Source organism: Rhinolophus sinicus, chromosome 4, assembly GCF_057876585.1.
Source record: "Rhinolophus sinicus isolate RSI-liver-muscle chromosome 4, RSI-T2T, whole genome shotgun sequence".
NCBI lineage: Eukaryota > Metazoa > Chordata > Mammalia > Chiroptera > Rhinolophidae > Rhinolophus > Rhinolophus sinicus.
Window position 1 is genome coordinate 12,036,580 of NC_142504.1, and position 18,741 is coordinate 12,055,320.

General features: G+C 50.3%; 1 protein-coding gene across 2 annotated transcripts in view; it reads left to right on the forward strand.

Moving 5' to 3' along the window:
* Positions 1-18,741, forward strand: part of NOD1 (nucleotide binding oligomerization domain containing 1) — a 37,526-nt gene that overhangs the window by 9,073 nt on the left and 9,712 nt on the right. For both annotated transcript variants that reach the window (XM_019726190.3, XM_074340944.2), the window contains 7 exons: positions 4,127-4,216; positions 5,691-5,997; positions 7,078-7,252; positions 8,636-10,460; positions 13,520-13,603; positions 14,841-14,924; positions 16,045-16,128. In XM_019726190.3, coding sequence (XP_019581749.3) covers positions 5,797-5,997; positions 7,078-7,252; positions 8,636-10,460; positions 13,520-13,603; positions 14,841-14,924; positions 16,045-16,128 — 2,453 coding nt within the window. In that variant the 5' untranslated portion in view covers positions 4,127-4,216; positions 5,691-5,796. The remainder of the gene's footprint in view (positions 1-4,126; positions 4,217-5,690; positions 5,998-7,077; positions 7,253-8,635; positions 10,461-13,519; positions 13,604-14,840; positions 14,925-16,044; positions 16,129-18,741) is intronic.

Genomic DNA, 18,741 nt, shown 5'->3' on the forward strand with positions numbered 1-18,741 from the left:
AGAACGGCAGCTCGGGTTTATTTAGTTTCTGAAGTTAATGTTTTTATGGCTTATGCAACACGGACAGTAAGACCCAGTTTGAGTTGATGCATTATGTGTGTTCTCTGTGCAGCTCTGTCAATATTGGATACAAATGCGCTTGATGTCAGCTTCCTGTTCAGTGGCTATTGGGATGGGTCAGTCCACCCACCTCCTTGTTGGACAGCTTGAGAGTGGTGGAGCCATGCTGTTCACACCATCACTTTATTCTTGAATATCCCAGTGCTTCATATGAACAAACATTGGTGAAACTATGTTCCTTATGGTAAAACTGGTCTGAAGAGGCTGTGGCTCCTAGTCACCAAAATGAGTCTTATTCAAGAGAGAAGTAGTTTCCTTGAGAAGAATCGGATACCCTTTGACATTCATGGATGTGTGTTCACATTATGCTGGGGTTTGCTATCAGCCTGGCGGAACCTGCTCTCGTTGACGTTTTGCAATCTGGGTAATATCATGTCTGAGCTCGGCAGGTACCTGTTTGAGGTATGCAGGGAATAATTGCTTTATTTTACCTTATCTGAAATCTGAATTCAATAAATAAATAAATATCAATTATTACTTCCTATTATCCAGGAATGCGGTAGACAGACTATTTTACAAGCCTGTGTTGTGTTTGCCAAGTGTGGCTTTGCCAGATGTGGCATTTGCTGGCTAGAGTTTAAATTATGCAAGTGTATATTCTTATAAAAAAATGAAAGCATTGCAAATACAAGTACTACACCAATCTTGGTACCCGTCCTTCCCTGTTCAGAAGTAATCTGTCTCCTCAGAAAGCGTGTCTTCTTCCAGATATTTTCTTTGCATTTATGTTCATGGATGTATGCTTGTAGAAAATATATAGTCTTTTGTGTGTTTGTAGGTCAGGCAATGTGGGAAAGTTATATAAGTTATTATACTCTATATTTCTCTCTGCATTTTTGCATTTTTCAAGTGATAATATGTCTTGAAGATCTTTCTGCGTCAGTACATATAGCTCCATCACATTCTTGTTTATCCCTACTCATGGTTCCTTCCCGAAGATTTTGATGGAAGTGATGGTGGTGGGCTGGGCTGAGAGGACTGGTTTGGGGTGGGGAACGTAGCTGGGTGGAATGAGAGGCAGGATCTGTGACCACAACGAGCAGACACGACCACCTCAGTACAAATCAAGCGTATGTGTGAATTATATACATGTAACTACTATGCTGTACACCTGAAATTAATATAAAATAATATTCAATGTCAACTATAATTGAAAAAAAAGACTGCATGACTTACTATCTATTTCGGCCTTTTTTTCCCTCCAATATGTTAGTATTTTCTTATTTAGATTATTGTAAGTCTGGGAAAGCAGGGAATGAGGCTTGATTTTAACTTAACTCTTAATTCTATAAAGTCCGTTTTATGATATCTGAAAAAAAATTGTAGTGACTTATCTTTACCACGAGTGGTCCTTTCGTGTCATGGGTTGTGTCCCATAGAAACTCCTGTCGTTTGAATGAAGGGAGAGGGCTGTGGTAAGCATCCCGGGCCAGACTCGTAATGGTTCCCGCTCTGCCTCCAACCAACTGTGTGGCCTTTAACAACTCATTGGAAACTGGGCCTCGGTTTCCTAATGTGCTCAATGCTTTTCTTGTCCAAAATTATGGCATCTGTCAGGCTGGGCTAAGTTATGCTGCAGTGGCAGAGACTTCCACAATCTCACTAGCTCGGAGAACAGTTAGGCTTCTTGCTCACTCTGTGTCCGGCACAAGTTAGCAGGAGGCTCTCCTCGTTGTCATTATTTGTGGGCCCTGGCGGGTGGAGCAGCCACCACCTTGAGTGTCACTGGTCAGAGTGACAAGGAAAAAGAGCGTTGACGCTGCTAACTTATGCACTGATGCCCGAAGCTTCCTGGCCTGAGTAACTCATTCCACTTCTACTCACATTTTATGAGTCAAAGCAAGTAACTGCAATGGAGTGGGGAAGTGTGGTCCTACCTGGTGCTTAGGAGGGAATCCCGACTGCCTAACGAGCAGCGTACTTCTGTCACTGTGATGTTTGTCAAGGAAGGGGTAGGAAAGCCTGTGAAAGCTGTCCTGTGGTCAGCCAAGTCATATCCTGTAGGCCTTTCCTTTCTGTATATGTAAAACCATTGACCTTTTCCTGAGGCCTTGCCGCTTCCGGAGAGCAGGAGCCCATTTGGAAACTCACAGTACGAGAAATGAGCAGAACTTGGGGAGGGGTGGAGATTGGGCTGGGAGCAGAGGCTGATAGCCCCGGGCCAGATTCCACCGGCAGTAGCGCTGGCCTTGGCTTTGCTTATGTTTCTGTTTGTCTCCCGTCTATATGCAGAAAGTGTCGGTGGCAGAAATACTCGTAGAATGGCCTGATGACACAGAGCTCACTGTTTAAAAAGCTCTGGGTTGTAACTCTAACTCGGCATCTGCTATCTTGTTAAAGAATGTAAGGAACAGGACTTAGATCGTTTAGGAATCTTATCTGCTGGCACGAGAGCAGCAATTTGCGGAAAGCTGTGTCATTTATTTGGGTATCTCTACAGAGGAGTGAATGATGACTCCCAACAATGGGGTGTCTCAGATTTGAGTGACATTATGGGGCCAGGGTAGATAAGGAGAAATGATTTTCTCGAGGCATCTGTTCTCGGCCCGGCCCCCACCCCGCCAGCAGTGGGCTGGGGGCCAAGCTGCTCGAGTCACACTAGGTGCGGTGATCCCTGCTCTCGGGCTCTGCTGGGTGATGTGGCACAGAACGGAGCTGCTGCTGAATGGATGTGTGTGCTCGTGTCTTTCGGGGAACAAGCACACTGCCGTCCCCTCTGTTCGTGGGCGTTTATTATAAGGAGCCACGGGACGCGGGTTGGCATGCCTGGGCGGCCGTGGAGGCTGTGTCCCTCGGCAGTGGGCAGCCTTGACTCCCACCACTCGTGTGCTGTGGTGATTGGGACTCACTGTCCCTCTGGATGTCTTCAGTTCACATTCCCTAAGAGACAGGGGCTCTCGCTCCTTCTCCCTGTCATCTTCCACGACGGAGGGCTCCAGTGGGGCCCAAAAAGCCTCCTGCAGACCTATGGACTGCTCGGACCCTCTCCGTGCCTGTCTCATTCCCTGTGCTCACCACACTGTAATCTGGTCCTATGTCCACCTGCCCTGTCCGATCGTAAACTCCGTGAGGGTGGGGAGCTACTTAACCTCCATGCGGCTCAGTAGCCTCGTTTGTAAATCGGGGTATCAGTGACCTCTGCCACCTATGGCTGTCTAGGGCTGAATGTTTGAAGAGTAAATGAAGTGATAATTACTGAGTATATGCTGCATGCCAGCCCCGGTCTGGGTACTTGACGAACATTAACTGAGTCCTTACAGCGACACTTGGAGGTAGGGAACTCTCATTTTGAGGAACCTGAGGCACCAAGAGGACCGCTAACTTGCTAATGAGTGGTGCGGTCAGGATTTAACCTCAGCCCAGCTGGCTCCAGACACCACGTCTCAGCCTTGTGTCATCCTGCCTTTCACAGCGAGTGGAAAGCATTAGACTGATGCTGGCGCCTAGGAAAGGGCTTTCTCAGTGTTAGCTCTGATCATTCTGTGCCCTGCTGGGGCCCTGGCACAGGCCTTGACACTGGATCTCTGGAAGGATGCATGAGACTGCAGCATTCTGGAGTCTTTCCAACACCCCCGGCCTCGCCTGCCTCAGTCCCATCGATAATAGCATGTTGTCGTGTGACTGGCAAATGGTGGGCACGTCCAGGTTTGCCCTGGCAGCTCAGGGAGGCAGGTCAGGCCAAGGAAGGTGCTACCATTTAGCATCATCTTTGATCCTCTGTGAGGCACGTGGACTTTCTCAGGTATGGGCTTTAAAAGAGCAGAGTGGTGGGTGGCTCTTACTCTTCTTTATCGAATAAAAACCAGGTAAGCAAAGCATTGTCAGAGACCAGCTTGTGCAGCTCACCCCCGACCCTTTTGGACTCAGACCGACTGCCTGGAAGCAACCATCTCCCAGAAGGTGTGGCTTTCTGCCACGCCAGCCCCACCACCCCTCCGGTTTCTCCAACATCATTCATGTGTTCAACCATTCATTACCATCTTTTCTTTGATTTTGCGGATTCCAGGAAGAAATTGGAAATTGAAGATTTAAGGAGAGAACGTTATTTTAAAATGTTCTGACTGACTTCAGAGAACGATGCCAGAAACTTAAAAAGGTATTGTTAAACACTAATTTAAATTTAACATTATCAACTGGTACCCCTTAAAGGAACAAATTTTCTAAAGCTCTGGATCCTACAATGGGCCATAGAATTGACCACCACAGAAAAAGCTGAATTAGTATCTAATAGATAAGTATATTTTTAATGGAATAGTAACTAACCAAGGATTTTCATCCCTTCACACTTTTTTTTGGTAAGCCTCTTTTGCCCTTCTGTTGCTTCAAATTGTACTGTTTCCCTCTCAATCACCCAGGTTATAAAAGGAAAGTGATTGTGTGGGGTCTTGCTGAGAATCTCTATAAGGCTTGCCAGGCTCAGCAACCCGATAGGCAAAAAGGGAAACATGGAAGTGTGTCAAAAACCAGGACTCATGTGTGACTCAGTGGAAAAAAATTTGAGAACCACCGGACGTGTGTTAACAGACGTGGGCTTTTGATACATACATTAATGATGCTGACAGTGTTTAGAGGTCTATGCATTTCTTTGTTTTAGCTCAACAAAAACATTTAAACACCAGCCCTCTAGAATGTGTGGGTTTTCCTACCTAGGTGAAGGACCACGGGGCCAGTTCCACGCTTTTCTACTTCCAAGCTTATGATCCATTTTGTATACACAAGTATGACTGCAGGAGTGACCGAGGGATCTTAGAAGAAAGGAATCAGTAGCTTAGATGAACCCAAGTATTTTTTTAATACACAAGTAGCTTGGATCGCTGTTCCTACCCAGATAGGAAGTTCAGCACATATGCGGGGTTTCCAAGGATTTCCAGGGAGATGGCCTTTCCTGGTCAGCCACCACTTGGAAGTCTGTGCCAGTTGTCCCTCTTGCCCTCCCTCTGCCCCACTTCACTCCATACGTGGCATCACTCCTTCATTCCCCAAGGTGCTTGTAGATAGCAGGCTTTGCTACAGGTATAAGGACAGCTGGAGTGGGGTTGTGGACAGGGCTACGGCACAACACAGAGCGGGCAATAAGGACTGAGATGTCACTGTTCCAAGGTCCCTGGGCTCTGGCTACCGCAGGAGACGTCATGCTGGCTGCCTCTCTCCTCGGGCCATTTTGTGTTCAGCTCCTGTCTCACCAACCCCCACAGTTCTGCTGCTCTCAATTCTGTCCCCTCTTAGAGAATGCAGAAACCTCCAAACCTAGTTCACCTTTTTATGGAAAATAATATACCTTTCCATCTCTATCCTAGTCTAAGATTGAGGCACACTTTAAAAAAAATAATAATTAAAAAGTTTTGCTAAACAAAACAAAGGGTTGTCTACCTCTAGTCTCTACCTTAGCAATAGAACCCACAAGCTGAAGCAATTGAGTTATGATTTTTTCTCTTGAATGCATCTCAGATCAATGGCTTAATAAGCATGACTCCCTCGTGCTCTGAGTAAACGAATTCCAGGACCAAAGGGAGAGGGAGGGACCTTTCCCAGGGCCCTTGCTTTGTTGCTGATTTCATTTGTCTCCGCAGGGGCTGCGCTAGCGGCAGGGGCCCTGGGTCCTGATTTCCCTGCTGCCAGGAAGACACACGCAGCCTACGATGCATCTGGGAAAAGCAACGGCTTGCCCCTTTGAGCATGGAAAAGCAGGGCCACAGTGAGATGGAAAGCATCCTACCAGAGTCTCACTCCTACATTAAATTGTTGACAATCAACCGCGAACTCCTGGTCTCTCACATCCGTAACACTCAGTGTCTGGTGGACAACCTGCGGGAGAATGACTACTTCTCAGCCGAAGACGCGGAGATCGTGGGTGCCTGCCCCACGCAGCCTGACAAGGTGCTGGCCACAGGGCTTGGCCCTGGCAGGACGCAAGCCTTGGTAGCCAGAAGGGGCTTCTCCTGATTGACCTGAGCAAAGCGCTGTGGGAGTTTAGTACATTGGGCAGAATGTCCCACTGGGGTCATTTCTAGAACACAAAGTTGTTGAGTTACGGGCTTATTACACAATTACCCTGTTGGACTTCCATGTGCGTGTCAAGAGCAGACTTTTTTTTTTTTTAATCTCTCAGCAACCTTGGTTATGTGCATTGGTCCGAAACGACGCATTTTAAAATTCACTTTAAATTAGTAGGAAAGAGAAAGAAAATGAGCCTAAAATACTAGCGGTGATGTTTCTTCAGGGCCTCTGAACTCCGCAGAGCTGCTCACGGCTGGTGAGACCTGAGCCCGGCCCGCGCCTCTGGGTCAGGAATTACTGCAGGGGAAGCCGGGTCCACACAGGAATTTCCCCACTCCGCTCTGGGAAGGCTTAACAGCCCTTCGTTTTCCTCTAGCTTTGTGTCCTCTTCTGAAAAATTAAAACTGGCGCGACACCAAACTCCTTTTTGCTTAGAGGACTGACAGAACCTGTTTGTAATACGATCCTGCTGGGCTCGGAAGAGACCAGAAGGCTTTCTAGGGAAAAAGCAGTAGCACACTCCTTTAATTTTTACCTGGCATTTTAAATAATACAATAAGCCCTTTTTTTTCTTTTAAAGGAAAAACTTACATGGGGACGTGTTATCCCCTAGCCCTGTGGCCCAGGGGTGACTTTCTCCCCTCAGTGCTCATTCCCGGAGAGCAGCAGTGTTAGGTCAAGAGAGAAAAGGAGACAGAGAAAGTTCCAGGGGTGGGCACGGCTCGCCTTGTGATTCTGACCTTTTCATTTTTAGGCTCCTGGTTTCTTAGAGCTGTGTGGTTTTATTTCTAGCTAAGGTGGCCCATTCCACAGATGCTAGGCCTTCAACACACAGCATCTCAGACCGGCTGGGTGGACAGTAAGGCTCAAGGCTGCAGTAAGAGCCCTGCCGTGCGGGCCTTTCCGGTGAGAGGGCATCTCTAGAGCCAGCTCACACCCTCATGCTTGTGCTGCCACCAGGTCCGCAAAATTCTGGACCTGGTCCAGAGCAAGGGCGAGGAGGTGTCCGAGTTCTTCCTCTACGTGCTCCAGCAGCTCGCAGACGCTTACGTGGACCTCGGGCCGTGGCTGTTGCAGATCGGCTTTTCCCCTTCCAAGCTCATTCAGAGCAAAGCTGTCATCAACACTGACCCAGGTATGCGTCAGCCCCAGGGGGTCTGCAGACACCAAGCAGACAAGACCCTGGGGTGTGCAAATGCTGCAGTGTGTAGGCACAACAGGGCATGAAAGCTGGTCCACCGCGGCTGCAGGCCTGGGGGCTGTGTTCCTTTTAGAAAAGGGGAGCTGGTCTCTTGCCCAGGGGACTGTGCAGCACAGGGGACTGTGATTGGAGTGACCACAGGACCGCTGGTCTGGTTGATGGAGGGCCCATGGAAGTGTGGGAATAGCCTCTGTTCTGACTGACCTCTTGCTTCCCATTCTGACATACGGAGACATGCTTATGGTAGCACACATTGAACGTTGTATTTTTCCCTCTTTTAAAAAAATCTTTCCCAATTTGATTCTATGCAAAGTATTCTTGTCACCCCTGACTGCCAGTCTTTATTTCCAAAGCACCAGGGCCCCCATTAGTTAAGTGTTAGTTCAACAGGTGTTAATGAGGTACCCAGGATGTGAGGTAGCCACCGTGCTGGGTGCCAGGCGTCCAATGGGGAGCAGACCCAGATGGGTCCTGCCCTCACCGCCTCTGAGGCTAATGCAGGAGAGCGACAGTCAGTCGTCCCACAAACGTATCGTCGCAAATGATGATGAGGACCACCGCAGTTCCAGGTGATGTGTGGGTACATACTCGAGGCCGATGAGAGCGTGGTGCTTATGCGAGCACGTTACTGCCTCTGCTCCGCTCTGGGCAGGCACTCAGCCCGGGGCATGTGCTAAGCATCCGTGACGCCCGGGAGGAGGGCTGACGGGCTCTGTCTGGTAGAAGAAGGCTGGTTTCATCTAAGTGTACTCGGCTGTGGTGTTTTAGATGCGGCCCAGATCCTTTGTAATCCAGATTGACACTGACTGTTGTATTTTATGACCCAAAGTTTTGGCATTTGGTTTTTTGAGAGTACGTGTTGTTTCAAGAGCAGTGTTGGAAAGCTTAGGGCAATTTCCTCTTCAGCAATATAGGTTTCAGGGGGGACTGGCTCCAGCTAATGGAACAAGGCCCTGGGGTTGGGGTGGGGTGGCAGGGCCATGTGGCCTGGTCCTGGAGTGTGAGAGAGCTTCCGTGTTTAGCTGAAGTTCAGTGACCACTTGTGCAAAGGAATATGGGAGCCTGTCCCGCAGTCATTGATCCCAGCTGCGGTCTGTTGTCCTCTGGCTGGCGAATTCTGAGGTCAGGAACTGGTGTCCAGGCCTGAGGACCTGCAGGTACCAGAGCTGCGGCTCTTTGAGAGCCTTGAGGGTCTCCATGGGAGGAGTCCTTGCCCTTGGGCTCAGGGTCCAAGTCGTGAGTCTGTGTGCTTGCTTCTCGTTCCGAGACCTCCCTGTTTGATGCCGTTTGGCTTCTTTTCTCTCTCTCTGCCTCCAGTGAGCAGGTATACCCAGAAGCTGCGCCACCAGCTGGGCCGGGACTCCAAGTTCATCCTGTGCTACGCGCAGAAGGAGGAGCTGCTGCTGGAGGAGACGTACACAGACACCATTGTGGAGCTGGTGGGATTTGGCAATGAGAGTCTGGGCAGCCTGGACAGCCTGGCCTGCCTCCTGGACCACTCCACGGGCGTCCTCAACGAGCAGGGCGAGACCATCTTCATCTTCGGTGACGCTGGTGTGGGCAAGTCCATGCTGTTGCAGCGGCTGCAGCGCCTCTGGGCCACGGGCCAGCTGGACGCGGGGCTCAAGTTCTTCTTCCACTTCCGCTGCCGCATGTTCAGCTGCTTCAAGGAGAGCGACACGCTGAGTCTGCAGGACCTGCTCTTCAAGCATTACTGCTACCCGGAGCAGGAGCCCGAGGAGGTGTTCGCCTTCCTGCTGCGCTTCCCCCACGCGGCCCTCTTTACCTTCGACGGCCTGGACGAGCTCCACTCGGACTTCGACCTGAGCCGCGTGCCCAACACCTCCTCGCCCTGGGAGCCCGCCCACCCCCTGGTCCTGTTGGCCAACCTGCTTAGCGGGACGCTGCTCAAAGGGGCTGCCAAGCTGCTCACGGCCCGCACCGGCATTGAGATCCCGCGCCAGCTCCTTCGGAAGAAGGTGCTTCTGCGGGGCTTCTCCCTCAGTCACCTGAAGGCCTTCACCGGGAGGATGTTTCCGGAGCGGGCGGTGCAGGAGCGGGTGCTGGAGCAGCTGGAAGCCAACCCGAACCTCTGCAGCCTGTGCGCCGTGCCCCTCTTCTGCTGGATCATCTTCCGCTGCTTCCAGCACTTCCACAGCGCCGTCGACAGCTTCCCGCAGCTGCCCGCCTTCACGGTCACCCTGACCGACGTCTTCCTGCTGCTCACCGAGGTCCACCTGAACAGGACGCAGCCCACCAGCCTGGTGCAGAGGAACACACGGAGCCAGACGGAGACGTACCAGGCTCACCGGGCCACCCTGCGCTCGCTGGGCCAGGTGGCCCACTGGGGCATGGAAAGGGACCTGTTTGTCTTCAGCCAGGAGGAGGTGCAGGCGTCCGACGTGCAGGAGGGAGACTTGCAGCTGGGCTTCCTGAGGGCAGTGCCCGAGCTGGGCCTCGAAGGGGACCAGCAGTCCTATGAGTTTTTCCACATCACCCTCCAGGCCTTCTTTACCGCCTTCTTCCTCGTGGTGGACGACAAGGTGAGCACTCCGGAGCTGCTCAGGTTCTTCCAGGAGTGGGCCCCTCCTGGAGAGGCAGCAGCGACACCCTGTTCTCCCCACTTCCTCCCATTCCAGTGCCTGGGGGACAGTGGCCTGGCGAGGGAGGACCCCTTCAGGAACAAGAACCACTTTCAGTTCACCAGCCTCTTCCTGTGCGGGCTGTTGTCCAAACCCAAACAGAAACTCCTGCGGCACCTGGCGCCTGCCGCGACCCTGAAGAAGAAACGCAAGGCCCTGTGGGCACACCTGTTTGCCAGCCTGCGGGCCCACATGAAGAACCTGCCCCGTGTTCAGTATGAGGGCTTCAAACAGGTGCAGGCCATGCCCACCTTCATCTGGATGCTGCGTTGCATCTACGAGACACAGAGCGAGAAGGTGGGGCAGCTGGCAGCCAGGGGCATCTGCGCCAACTACCTCAAACTGACCTACTGCAACGCCTACTCGGCCGACTGTAGCGCCCTGTCCTTTGTCCTGCACCACTTCCGCAAACGGCTCGCCCTCGATCTGGACAACAACAACCTCAATGACTACGGCGTGCGGGAACTGCAGCCCTGCTTCAGCCGGCTGACCATCATCAGGTGAGGCCGCCAGGCGCAGAGAGCACAGGTGGGTGGGGTGGGCCAAGCGCAGGACACACACAACTGGACTGGGTCGGGGAGCGCCATCTCCTGGATTCCCCAAGAACCATGACCTCTGTTCCTGGAACGTCTGGACTGTCTCTGTCTCAGAGTGGCACAGGGCAAGGCACAAAGCTTCAAAGTCAGGCAGACCTGGATCAGCCCCAGCTGGGTGTCCTGGAGCAAGGTGCTTAACCTCTCTGAGCCTCAGCGTCCTCATCTGGGAAAAGGAGGTGCTCAGATCCTACCAAGTACAGTACAGTTGACCCTTGAACAATGCGGGGGGTAAGGGTGCTGACCCCCCGCAGCCAGCAGCCCTGAGCTGCCAGCGATCTAGCCAAGAATGCCAACTCTTGACTAGTCTCCTGTTTGATGGTCTAGAACAGGGGTGTCCAAACTTTTTTCAATGTTTTTCACCAAGGGCCTTATGTGGTAAAATACACAAACGGCCGGGCCACTCACTCAAGGTGAAGTACGTTTTGCCTCTCCTGGTTTATTTAAGTAAACTAAATATATTTTTGGAATTTGCTGCGGGCCAATAAAACGTGGATCGCGGGCCGCAGTTGGCCCGCGGGCTGCAGTTTTGACACCCTGGTTTAGAGGAAAGAAAGGCCTGTCTGCTTTCTTCTGTTGGCACTTCCTGTACAGAATACACCTCGTAAATCTCTCTGGGGGTTCAGGTCTCCATTACTTGACTCATGCATTTTTGGAGAGCAAGAGGGATTTGGAACTGTTAACACCAATGCCAGAGTGTAATTCTGTGGGGCCAGCGGAGTGTTAGGGAGCCCAAGGCTTCCCTGGCCTGGGGATTGGGAGGCCTGCAGTCTTTTCCCTGCGCTCAGCCAGTGTCTGTCCATCTGCAGCCTCCTACCTCCCTGTGCTCATCTCATGAGATGGAAATTCCCCACGAGTGTGGTTGGTGGTCCTGCCCCAGGCAGCAGTGCCCAAGTTTTCCTCCACACCAGTAAAGGAGAAAGCAGGAAATGCGCCACCCCAGGGAAGCATTGAGAGTTCCCTGAGGGCATCAATTAGGGGCAGTTGGGGGCTGCTGCGGTGCTTCCATGACAAGCAAGAGTCCGGGCTCTCTTCTGTCTTGCTGCCCTGCTGCCCTCAATACCTGACTCCCACTTCTTGGCCCAAGAGGGCTGCTCAAGCCCCAGCCATTCAGTTGACATTCTAGCCACCAGGAAGGAGGGGCAGAGAAGAGCACACTCCATTGTCTGAAGAAGACTTCTTAACTATTGTTGCTAATGAAACTTCAACTTAGATTTCATTGGGCAGAACTTGATCACGTGTGCCCAGCTAAAAAATGGGGGATTCTGTTTCTAAAAAAGCATAGAGATTGGGTGCGTAGTAGCCTCTGCCACCCTGGGAAGGCCACAGAGTACATACACTGTGTCCCAGCACCAAGGTGGGTACTGTGAGGCGAGGGGGCCAGGGTGTCTCACCTAATCATTTGGATGTGGCCTGAAAATCAAGATTTTACCTGTTCAGTCATTTACTTATTACAAAGGTCAGCTTGTGGGCCCAATTTGGCCCATGGATTGTGTTTATAAATAAAGTTTTATTAGAACACAACGACACCCATTTGTTTACGTATTGGCTGCTTTACACTATGGAGTTGTGTGGTTGCAGTAGAGAACATAGAGCCTGCAGCACCTCAAATATTTGCAATCTGGCCCTTTACAGAGAAAATGTGCTGACCACTGGTCTATGACCTCACCCAACCCCTGACCCTCGCCTCATCCTCACTCCCATCCATCCTTGAGCCTTATCTGTCCCTCAGCCTCACATAGTGATGGGATGGAGGATTGAGAAGGTCAGTTTGTTACAAAGATCACAATCATAGTTCAGAGATATTATGAGTTTGGTTCCAGACCACTACAATAAAGCAAATATCACAATACAGCAAGGCACACGGATTTTTTGGTTTCCCAGTGCATATACAAGTTTCGTTTACACTATGCTGTAGTCTATTATGTGCATAGCATTATGTCTATACAAAATGCACATACCTTAATTTAAAAAATACTTCATTGCTAAAGCTAACTTATCCTCCGAGCCTTCAGCAAGTCAGGCTTTTTGGTGCCAATCAACTTGCTCGAGGCAGGGTTGCCACAAACCTTCAGTTTTTGTAAAAAACTCAGTATCTGCGGAGCGCAATAAAATGAGGTCTGCCTGGTAGTAAAGAAGTTATTTTGTACTTTAGCTACATCAAAATATCCTGCTAGTATAGGGATTTCACAGGGCAATTCCAGCGTGCGGCTGGCCTTTATCCAGCTGTGCGTCATCCAGAGGCCTTTTTTCCTGTCCCCGGTCTAAGCCTGGCCTACGGAGGTAGCATTTGCATTAAAGAGGAGCTGGACTGTGCAGTCACCGAGATTTGCCTCTTCTGATCACGACTCTGGTGTTTCTCTATTGCCATTTGCGCTTTTGCGCATAGAACCACACCCCATAAGCATCAGCCCTCGACTGACCTTTTCGGGTGGCAAGTCAGGTTTCACCCAGGTGTTTCTAGCTGTGGAGGCTGTTGGCATTTGGGGTGGGACAGTTCTTGTGGGGACTGTTCTGCTTTTTGCAGGACACCTAACATCTCTGGCTCCACTTGCAAGAGGGTGGCACGTTCCCTCCCCAGCCTTGTAACCACCAAATGCAGCTCCACACGCTTCAAACTGCCAGGGCTCCACTGCTCAGTTAGATCTGCACTGAGGGTCTGGCTGGCACATAGGCCACCCACCCCTGCAGGGTATCAGGGGGCTGTCCTCGTCCCTCATAGCCCTTGTGTTGAGTCAGCACTGTGCGGCAGCCTCTCTGATGGGCTGGTTCTGGGTGGGTCTGCCGGCCCCACGATGACCAGGCTCTCCAGGGGCTGTCTGGCTGACGGCTATGGCCATTCTCTCAGGCGGCATTTATCGCTGGGAGAACCCCAGGACTTAGGCTTCTGGATCCTTGTGGAATGAATGCTCCTTCAGAGTGGAGGGCTGCTCTGATTTGTAACTTTCTCTGCTGTTTTGTTTCAGACTCAGTGTCAACCAGATCACTGACAGTGGGGTAAAGGTGCTATATGAAGAGCTGACCAAGTACAAAATTTTGACGTATTTAGGGTATGTATTTCTCACGAACACTGGGCCAGCTACGTAGTAATAACACAGAGCAGCAGGAAATTGCCATTCACATGAGTCACTAGTGGGTTGGGACTGAGAACCAGGAGCAGCAGGAAGAGCTGGGCTGGGAGCCAGGAGCGCTGGGCTCTGCTTTTGGCATGGCCGGCAGCCGGCTCTTGGAGCAAGTCAGGAAGTCAGGCTGGGCCTCCGCCTCCCACTTGAATAGCTGCGAGCCTAATATAGGCACGTGGCTGGCAGCGTGGTGACTGGGGGACGCAGGGAGAGAATATCTGGGATAGGTTTTATAGACATTACTGTTTGTGTAATTTATGTATTAGATTCCACTACTATGTGTCCATGACCCCTCATCCGGAACCCTTGGGGCAAGACACAGATTAGAATTCAGTGTACATGTTACATAGCAGTGACATCACCAGTGGGGTCTAAGGCAGTACCCCGTTTTCAAATACATTAATATTCCTGCAGCAAAACGTACAAGTGTTCAAACCAGTTGGGGAAAAGACCACAAATAGCTCCATATCAGTTGCCAAAATAGTTGTGAGAAACTTTGGTTTTTCAGAGCCTTGAGTTTTGGAATTTGAGATAGGAGTGGGGTCCAGTCTAGCCAGCACCACAGCCACTGTTGACTCTGGAGTCGCTTCTCTGGGCCTCAGTTCCGTCTGCTGAGAAACGAGGACCCTGAAGCACCTGGTCCCAGGCTGCCTTTCAACTTGGGAGGTGTGTGTGGCTGTGGAACCCTTGACCCTGTCTAGTTACCACCGTCCACTTCTTTCTGCGTGCTGCCGAGTTGGTATTAAGTGGAGGCATGGATGAAAGGTAGACCCTGAGGAGCTTCCAGGACTCAGAAACCTTTTCCCGTCGAGATGTTATCCCTTCAACGGCCATTTATCGAGCACTTATATGCGAAGGCTCACAATGATCTCATATAATCCTCGTGACGACCCCGTGAGGGAGCTGTCGTTCTGAACCCTGTGTCACAGATGGAGAAACCAAGGCACAGAGAGGCTACATAACTTGCCCCAGGTCGTAGAGCTGGGGAAAGTGGCAGAGCGGCTTTGAGCCCCGCCTGGGAGATCCCAGCGCCGCAAACTCTGGTTTCCACGTGCCCTGCCTTTCTCCTTCGGAAATCAGACAGCACACACTCATTTTTAAAAAGGGAGGTCATTAAGATGACCGTGGGCGTCACCGAGTCTTACGGCTGTGCTTTCTCTTGAAGCTTATACAACAACCAGATCACTGATGTGGGAGCCAGGTACGTCGCCAGAATCCTGGATGAATGCAAAGGCCTCACGCACCTTAAGTAAGTGGGGGGGGCATGGCAGGCTCTTCAGTGGCTTCTCTTAGTCACCTTTCATTATTCAAACAAAGAATTAATGTCACTGTAAAGAGCTGTCACTCTAACACCTTCTGCTTGCCCCAGGGTCTTCTTGGTCAAATCAGGAGACCTGAGTGGCCACAGGCAGGATTTCTGACCTGTGGGTGAGGCTGGGATTTTGGAAGGGCCGCCTGCCATTGGTGGGGGGAAAGGTTGGCATTTTGATTTCATTAACTTCCGACAGGAAGAAAGGCCACGGCCATCACCCTTTCTGGAGGGCTTTTCCCCTAAGGAAGCTCCTAATTGTCTTAGTCCATTCAGGCTTCTGTAACAAAATACCATAAACGGGGGTGCTTATAAGCACCAGAAATGTATTTCTCGCAATTCTGGAGGCTGGAGAGTCCAAGACCAAAGTGTTTTGGCAGGTTAGGTGTCTGGTGAGGGCCCGATTCCTGGTTCACAGATGGGGCCTCACTGTGTCCTCACATGGTGGAAAAGGGGGCAAAGGAGCTCTCTGGGGACTCCTTTATAAGTCACTATCCCATTCATGAGGCCCCACCCTCGTGCCCTAATCACCTCCCAAAGGCCCCGCCTCCTAGTCCCATCACCCTGGGGGATAGGAATGTGCACTGTGGAGTTTGGGGATGACTCAAACATTCAAACCAGAGCACGCACCTCGTTGCGAGCAAGAGCTTGATCCTTGGCCCTGTCATAGAAATGCCAAGGGGACGGGATGGACTTGGAGACGTCCCCGGTGCTGACCTGGTGACGGGAACACACATCTTGACCATTTCCTGTTGGAGCAGGAAGCGCCCTGGTCTGCTGATGGAAATGAGTGACGTTGCGGAGGTCATTTAAAGAAGCGTCGGGAAATCTTATGTCCCTAGTTTCTGCAGAGACTGTGACCACCTCCTGGAGAGGGATCCTTACTTGTTCTCTTCAGGCTTTGGGTCCTTCCCTGAGTGGGAGCCGAGGGAATAGCTGCTGTGGGTCCCAGGAGAAAGGCCACTCCTCCTAAGAGGAACCAGAGGGCTCTATGCTGGGGATGAGGGTGGCTGAGTCCCCTCCCAGTCGCAGGCTGACGTGTGCACAACTCCCTCTGCAGACTGGGAAAAAACAAAATAACGAGCGAAGGAGGAAAGTGTCTCGCCCTGGCTGTGAAGAACAGCAAATCAATCTTTGAAGTTGGGTGAGTAGAGACGAGTGCACACGTGCGCGTGACACAACCTGTTCTGGGTCCCTGAGCACCTGTTGGTCTTCTGGTCCATAAAGACTCCAGCAGGACCCCTGGGCAAGCTGTGGGGGATAGGCCCTAGTGGCCCCACTGGCTTTTGCACAGGAAACACTGGGGGACCTCCCAGGACTGATTGCAAATTCAATTGCATGGCCTTTTATTTAGTTCACGCAAAAGTCGGTGTTATCACTGCCGGCGAGTGGAGGGAGCTGGTCTTACCCTGGGTGGTAAGTTTCCACAGGCAGGTGTTCTTCCCTTTAAGAATATTATATGTTCTCTGGAGATTTTTTTAAATTCAATTTTTTGTTGTGGTATAATACTCATCACATAAAAGTTACCATCTTAATCATTTTTAATCATGGACAGTTCAGTGGCATTAAGTACATCCACATAGTTGTACAACCATCCCCACTGTCCAGCTCCAGAACTCTTTGCATCTTGCAAAAAAGAAACTCTGTCCCCATTAAACACTAACTCCCCATTCCTCCGTTCCCCAGCCCCTGACAACCACCATTTTACTTTCTGTCCATGAATTTGAGTGCTCTAATACCTCATATAAGTGGCATCTCACACTGTCTTTGTGACTGGCTGCTTTCACTTAGCCTATTGTCCTCAAGGTTCATCCAAGTTGCAACATGTGTCAGAATTGCTTTCCTTTTTATGCCCGAACAATAGCCCATTGTATGTGTAACTACATTTGTTTATCCATTCATCGGTAGATGGACATTTGGGTTGCTTCTACCGTTTGGCTATTGTGAATAGTGCTTCTGTGAACACGGTGTACAAAGATCTCTTTGAGACCCTGCTTTCAATTCTTTTGGCTCTGTACCCAGAAGTGGGATTGCTGGATCATAGGGTAATTCTATTTTTAATTTTTTGAGGGAACGCCATGCTGTTTTTCACAGTACCTGTGCCATTTTACAATCCCACCGACAGTGCACAAGAGTTCCAAATTCTCCACATCCCTGCCAACGCTTGTTATTTATTTATTTATTTTTATTGTAACCATCCTAATGGGTGTGAGGTGGTGTCTTACCGTGTTTCCCTGAAAATAAGACCTAGCCTGACAATCAGCTCTAATGTGTCTTTTGGAACAAAAATTAATATAAAACCCAGTCTTATTTTACTATAATGTAAGATCGGGTCTTATATAATATAACGTAATGTAATGTAATGTAATGTAATGTAATGTAATGTAATGTAATGTAATATAATACCAGGTCTTATATTAGTTTTTGCTCCAAAAGACGCATTAGAGTTGACCGTCTGGCTAGGTCTTATTTTCAGGGAAACATGGTATTGCAGTTTTGATTTGGTGGCTTTTTAATGCTTCTTATATCGTCGTATGTTTTTTATTTGATTATAAAAGAAACATGGATAATTTTATTTGTAAACTGTGGAAAACATGAAAAGTATAATAAAATCATGTTTTCAGACATAATTATTGTCAACATTTGAGGTGGGTTAAACTGTCTTGCTGTCGCTCACACACACATGTGTGCTATTTTACTTTTTTAACATAGGAGAGGTCAAACTATACGCATAGAATTATATTCTACCTTTTTCACTTAATTAAAAAATTGATACTATGCAATTGGATAGCGCATCCACTTTTTAAGCAGACCTGAAAACTGTCATTCAGGGGTTTCAGGAGCCACCCCGGGAGGGGTGGAAGCAGGTCGCTTGCTTGGGGGGAGCCTGTAGCTGAGGCCGCCTGGGTTCTGCGCCTGAGCCCGGCAGGCTTGCTCTGCTTTGTGTCGACGGTGCCACTCAGCCTGTTAAGACAAACCGGGGCTTATCATATAGGCCAGGGACTGTTCTAAGTGCTTGGGGCATCTTAATTCACTTACTCCTCACAACAGCTCTGCAAGAAAATGCTCTTATTATCCACCCTTTTTAGACAGGGGACAAAGACCCAAGAGACCACATAATTCGCCCAAGGGTGTTCAAAGCCAGGATACGAGGCATGGCTCTGCACAGTCTCGTGTTAGCCAGATTTCAGGTTAGCTGCTCTGGGGGAGAGAGTATGGCTTCGTCATTGCAACTCCCCCTGCCCCCCACAAACCGCAAAAATCCACAAGCATCGTGCGCTGACGTCCTCTCCATAAAGGGATCACGTTGTGCATGTTTCTGAATGTGCTTCCTGATCTCTGCTTCATGGCAGACTGGCTGTGTCTTCAGTAACGCCTGTCCCCTGCCCAGAGTCGAGGGAATGCTGGGTGTCAGCACCTCTGCCGGCCTTCCGGTGAGGCTGCTGCCAGCCTGTACACCCTGCGGGTGGCATTTCTGGGACAGACATGAGTTTAGGCTCACTGACAGACAGCTCTCCAAAAGCTCAGGGGTGACAGCTGGGCTCTAATCGTGCAAGGTGCTGATGGACTTCTGTTCACAAGGCTTCTACTGCTCTGTATCCTTACATTTCCCTCGGAATTTGAAATCCAGGGCAGCTCACTGAGGGGCTGCTGTAGGAATTCGTCTCCAGGCCTTGGTTCCAGGGAGCAAAACCATCTGCCTTGAGTGTACAGTCCAGCTGTGACATAAGGGCTGAGTGTGCACTAACTTTCACTG